This window comes from Microtus ochrogaster, chromosome 4, assembly GCF_000317375.1.
Source record: "Microtus ochrogaster isolate Prairie Vole_2 chromosome 4, MicOch1.0, whole genome shotgun sequence".
Classification (NCBI taxonomy): domain Eukaryota; kingdom Metazoa; phylum Chordata; class Mammalia; order Rodentia; family Cricetidae; genus Microtus; species Microtus ochrogaster.
Window position 1 is genome coordinate 52,676,694 of NC_022011.1, and position 6,293 is coordinate 52,682,986.

Genomic DNA, 6,293 nt, shown 5'->3' on the forward strand with positions numbered 1-6,293 from the left:
TCAGAATGCTCGTTTCCAAGGCCGCTCCTTGGAGTCATGGAGTACAGTTTTCAAGTCTTTTCTGCATGTTAGGCCTGCCCTCTTTAGCAAAAGTCTCCTTTGCCATGAAATAGTCACCTTACCACAGCAGTTTCTCGCACATAGAACTCTGTGAGACAACTGTTTAAATGGCTCAAGAGTTAGCATAACCCTCTCAGCTAATCTTGATCCTGCAGTCCCTGTCTGCTGGGAAGCAACCACAGAATCTGGGCAGAGTCATAGGACAGGGACATGTGGAAACCTGTACTCCTTTGAGTCCTAGGTTAGCATGGTGCTTCTACCTCTGGAGCAGGATTTAGTGTAGCATGGCCTGTGGCTACCTTCGGGCTGTGACAGAGTCTGCTTTGCTGAGCTGAGTTGTCACTGAGCCATAGAAGTTCTTCAATCCTGGCAGAGCCACTGTTCAGGTCCAGGTTTTCAAGCCTACAGTGCTGGTTTCTAGGGTAAGGACATGTTCTTGATTGATTACTGACTGAGTCTATCATGGACCCTTTCACTTTTTTACCCCAAAGGATGGAGAGGTATATTGCATTGATGCTCGGTTCTATGGGAATGTCAGCCGGTTCATAAACCACCACTGCGAGCCCAACCTTGTGCCTGTGCGCGTGTTCATGTCACACCAGGACCTGCGCTTTCCCAGGATCGCTTTCTTCAGTACCCGCCTGATCCAGGCTGGGGAGCAGCTCGGGTACGTATAGGATGACCCTGACTGGGCGGGTATGGTTGCTGCCTTCCTAGCCATGCATGGACTTTCAACATGTAGGGTTCTGGGCCTAGATGGGATGGCTCAGGGGCACTTGGGATATTCCACCTGCCACTTGTGTCCAACACACAGAAATGCTGAGTTCTACTTCCCTAGGTTCGACTATGGGGAACGCTTTTGGGATGTCAAGGGCAAGCTTTTCAGTTGCCGGTGTGGTTCTCCCAAGTGTCGGCACTCCAGTGCAGCCCTGGCCCAGCGGCAAGCCAGTGCAGCCCAGGAGGCTCAGGAGAATGGCCTTCCGGATACCAGCTCTACAGCTGCTGCTGACCCCCTATGAATTGCCAATGTGGCCCGTGGGACCTTCAGAATCATATTTTGGTGACTGCAGTGTAGAGAGGAAAATCTGCACAAGATTTCCAAGAGGAGCTGGAGGTGTGGACACCTACCAGGAATGTTCTGGGCCTGAGGCGTTTCAGCTGGCCCAGTGCTCAGACCAGAGCACTCCTCTGGTCCTTCACCTCAGAGACCTGACTCCATGTTGCATAACTTGTGAGTTACTGGTGGTGGCTCTGTCGCTGCAGTGCTTCCCGTTTGTTTCTCCTTCCGGTCTCTGAGGTCCTTGCTCCACTGCCAGGTTTGTTTGTATACTGTCTGGTCAGGCTCCTATAAGGCACTCACCGAGGCCACCGTCACCTACAAGCTGCTCCGTTAGACCTGCTGCCCACAGCCTGTGTTGCTGGCACCAGCTTCCAGGTGCCACCAGAGGACACTAGCTCCCCTTCAGCCTTGGAGAGGTTGGCTGACCCACCACTCACTTTGATGAAATGTGGGTTTGCTTTTTAAAGAAATCCTATATCTAGCCCTATATATCAAGCCTCTTAATGGTGTTTCTTTGCGAGGAAGCAGGTTGGTGGTTGCAGGCAGACCCTGCACTGGCCCCAGCCAGTTCCGTTGACGCAGGCACCTTATGTTGATTTCTAAGCCACATGCTATGATGATGGATAAACTCATTTGTTTTTTACCATTACCGAACATTAGGACAAACAAAGAATAAAAACACAAAACACAGATAACGGTGCTGAATCTGGTGTGGTTTCTACTCACCATGGGAAAATAAACTATCAACTGTAAAAAGAGAACAAAATGATTTTAGAATAAAGTGCAGGAAAAACTTTTTTAAAATGTTAGTCTTGTAGTTGAATAAATTTGCCGTCACCTTTTGTGTGATGGCCTGGCAGGTCATGTACTTTTTTTTGGCATATACCTTTCTAAATACTGTAATTAGTGCAGCGACAGTGGGGTTTTTTTTGTGTGACTCTTCTAAAACATTCATAATGCAGTCATGTTTATTTTTTTCTGTTAAAATGTTTTTGACAGTTTTAAGAGCAGTCTTTTGGCTCAGACCATTTCTTGTTCTGTTTTCAATGAAATCAATAAAAAAGTACTTTAAATGGAGTTTTCCTTATGACACATTCTTTCTCCTGGTCTCTGCAAATCCCTAGCCTTTCCACTTTGGGTGCTACACTCAGGAGTTATATGGGTTCTGGAAGTCTGCCAGCCCCACTGCCAGCCCAAGGCTGTGGAGCTGCATGTGTCCATGTTTGTCAGTGTGTTTGATGTCCGGTGTTCCAGGTTTGAAAACCATTCTGAAGTCCATTGGAGCAGGTGAGTCCTCATATGTGACAGTCTTCATTGGGACACAGCAAGGGTACAGGAGGCAAAGCTGGAGCTCTTTTCTCCCTGCTGACAAGTGATGCTTATATGCTTCCCTAGGGACCCTAGACTCACCAGTGCCTCTCTGTGCTCCATGGAAGTCTGGTATTGCTCACTACAGGAGAGCTTGTAAACTCAATGAAAAATTGATCAAAGGCTCTGCCTTTCAGTGCATGGAGTTTGTTCAGTCAGGCCTTTTTTAAAAGGAAGATTACTGTCTCACTTTATAAATGATAAGATAGGGCACCTGGACCCAGGTGCTGTTCAGCCTGTGGCCCTTGCATCATTACTGGCAGCAGCTGTGGGATGGCTGTGGGCAGATGGGATACTAGGAGACCCAAGGAAGGGCTAGCTTTACTTCTCCCAGAGGAGCTTGGCTCTCTTACTGCCCTCAGGAGGAGTTGGGCTGTGCAGAAGTCCCCAGCAGCTCCCCTCCTTAGACTCCCTTGCCTGTTTCTGTACAAATACTACACCAATATAACACATCTCTCTCAGGGCAGAGGTGCTCATTTTGGTAAAATCAGATTTGTGTGGTGTGGGGTATGTTGTGTGCTTCATGCAGCATTCACATAGTACCTAAACTTCTGTTGAGAACATGGGCCTATTTCCAGGGTCCCACTAATAAAAACTATGCTGGAAAGAATCCTGTGCCTTGTCTGTTTTACTAGTCATGTTACTGGGTAAGGGTATCTTGGTTAAGTTTCTGTTGCTATGAAGAGACACTGTGACCATGACAGCTCTTAAAAGGGAAAACATTTAACTGGTTCAGAACTTCGGTGCATTATTGTCGTTTGGAGAAACATGGCAACATGCAGACATAGTGCTAGAGAAGTAGCTAAGAGTTCTACATCTGGATTGGCAAACAGCAAGAAGAGGGAGAGACACTGGGCCTGGCGTAAACATTTGAAACTCAGAACCTGTGCCACAGTGACAAACTTCCTCTAACAAGGCCACACCTACTCCATGAGGCCACAAATCCTAACTCTTTCAAATGATGCCACTTCCTATGAGACGATGGGGACTATTATTATTCAAACTATCCCAAGGGAATAAGGAGATACGTGTTGTACTGTGCTAGGAAATGAATCTACATAAAGCAAGACCTGTGACAGGGTTTAAGGACCGAACACATCCTGCAAAGTTTAGCCAAAGGCTTGATCAGCACCAAAGGTCTCTTGCCTGGAAAGCCCCTATTAACTGTTCAGAATGCATCTGCAGTTTAGAATTTCTGCCTAGCTGGTAGGGTACTTTCACATACCCTATTGTCTCCCTCCCTACACTGCCTTTGCAGCTCAAGATTGACCTCATATTAATTTGAATTGTAATTATATATTTCCCAGTAAATGCCAACGATTTTTCCCTCCCTATCTATCTATCTATCTATCTATCTATCTATCTATCTATCTATCTATCTATCTATCTATCTACCAATCTACCAAATATATTTGGAATCTATTACCAAACTGCCTCAAAATGGATTGTGTACACGTCATTCTTATTTCATTGTCTATAGGGAAATACTGCAGTGTGCTGTTCTACACTTCTTTTTTTTTTTTTTTTTTTTTTTTTTTTTTTTTTTTGGTTTTTCGAGACAGGGTTTCTCTGTGGCTTTGGAGTCTGTCCTGGAACTAGCTCTGTAGACCAGGCTGGTCTCGAACTCACAGAGATCCGCCTGCCTCTGCCTTCCGAGTGCTGGGATTAAAGGCGTGCGCCACCATCGCCCGGCTGTTCTACACTTCTTTGAGTATTGGTAAAATCAATGTTTGTTGTAGGTTGGTGTCCTCTTCATGTGAACTGCCTCTGTATAGTATTTCACTGTGCTGTGTCTCACTGATTTTTTTTTTTTTGCCAACCTTTTCTATGCTGTAGTTTTATATCCATCTGAATTTAAGTTTTCATGTTACGAAGTATGTCTTTGACATCATTCTGATTGTATAGTCTATTTAGAAAGACCTCCAGGGCCAGTCATAGTGGTACACATCTTTAATCCCAGCACCTGGGATGTAGAGGCAGGTGGATCTGTGTAAATTTGAAACCAGCTTGGTCTCCATAGCAAGTTCCAGGTCATCCAGGGCTACATAGTGCAACCATGTCAAAGAAGGAGAGAGGACACAGACTGGACCCAGGGTCTTTACCTAGGCAAGTGCTCTATCACCTTCCTCTCTGTTTTTATTTTGAGGTCTCACTAAGTTGTTTCAACTGGTCTTTACTTTTTGTTTGTTTGTTTGTTTTCCTTTTTCACCAAACAGTCTCTTCACTAGGGTGCTAGGCTCGCTCCTCTGTGTCTGGCTCCTACCTACACTATCATAAAAGATGTTCTCCAAGCCGGGCAGTGGTGGCACACGCCTTTAATCCCAGCACTCGGGAGGCAGAGGCAAGCGGATCTCTATGAGTTCGAGGCCAGCCTGGTCTACAAGAGCTAGTTCCAGGACAGGAACCAAAAAGCTATGGAGAAACCCTGTCTCTAAAATTAAAAAAAAAAAAAAAAAGATGTTCTCCAACAGCAGTTGTATTACCATATTTTTAAAATTTGCTCTTGGCTACAAGTGGGGTTCAGCATATGCTGTGTGCTAACTAAATTGACAAGGTTCTGCCAAGGCATGATGTTCTAGATTTTTAACCGTAAGTCTTGTCATTCCAGCGCCACATATTCAAGCCACATGTTCTTGTCAGGTGATCTATCATTTTTCACACAGTAAATACCTTGTCTCCTGGGCGGCTGCAGGTTATGTCCCGTGTTGACTTCTATCAGAAGTTTTGTCCTAGATTTCATGGAAGTCAGCGGTGCAGGTGAACTTGCTTCGTGCCTGGGTTTTCTGCTCTTGTCTTGTAGAGCACCACTGTATCAATCTTTTTCACCCTCCCCCAGGAGATTATAGTTACACACTTTCACACGCATGTGTGTTTGAGTCTTTCCTGGTTTCAGCTGCCATCATAAAGTGGCACTGAACTTTCTTGCCCAGGTGTTTGTTATTTGTTTGTCTGGGATGACTATTGGAAGTAGATTGGCTAATGATGTAGTGTGTCAGCTCTATGTGCTGCTATGGCTACACCATCATACGTGCATGCTAGTCATGCTAGGGCCCAAACACGTACCACAGAGCTTCAGCCCCAGATCTACAAGGGTATTTGCCTGTAGCAGAACTATATTGACCCTTGTAGAAAGCCAAGTGACCAATGCTTATTCCCAAACTATATTTTTTTATACCTTATTGTCTATTACTGTTGTAGTTTTCCATAATAAAATCACACATAACTGTCGACTTCTGTCCCTCAGAAAACAAAAACAATACCAATACTCGAGAGGCAGAGGCAGGTGGATCTCTGTGAGTTGGAGGACAGCCTGGTCTACAAAAAGAGTTCCAGGGCAGCTGGGACTATACAGAGAAACCCTGTCTTCAACACAAGATTTTGTTGACCTTTAAATCAACATTAGTGGAATCTCATTCACATGTTATAAAATGCTAAGTATCTCTGGCCCTGGGCAAACTGGTCTTGACTACAGCAAGAGAGCTGGCCCCACCCTCAACACAGGTGAGGGTGAACTACCTTTGAGATCATGGACTGACCAGCTGTCACCTATATCCACAGCTGGGCCTTGGGTTGACCTACCCTAACATCTACCCTATCTAGGACCTGCTGGAGCTTGCGGAAGGACTGGTCCTGTGGTACAGTGACCGCAGGATATCCCAGAGGAGTTCTTGCGAAGATCCAGTGATGATGATGTACCAAAAGCCAGAGGCCTTGAACCAGACCGGTGACTCATGGCAATGAACATGTCCTAGTAAAGCTGGTAAGACAAAAGGGTATACTAATTATATGACACTCTGAGGCCCCC

General features: G+C 45.5%; 1 protein-coding gene across 5 annotated transcripts in view; it reads left to right on the plus strand.

Moving 5' to 3' along the window:
• The window catches only part of Ehmt1 (euchromatic histone lysine methyltransferase 1), a 168,905-nt gene extending 165,885 nt beyond the window's left edge, over nucleotides 1-3,020 (plus strand). For all 5 annotated transcript variants that reach the window (XM_026778400.1, XM_026778412.1, XM_013346039.2 and 2 more), the window contains 2 exons: nucleotides 552-727; nucleotides 899-3,020. In XM_026778400.1, coding sequence (XP_026634201.1) covers nucleotides 552-727; nucleotides 899-1,079 — 357 coding nt within the window. In that variant the 3' untranslated portion in view covers nucleotides 1,080-3,020. The remainder of the gene's footprint in view (nucleotides 1-551; nucleotides 728-898) is intronic.
• The last annotated feature ends 3,273 nt before the right edge of the window (nucleotides 3,021-6,293 follow it).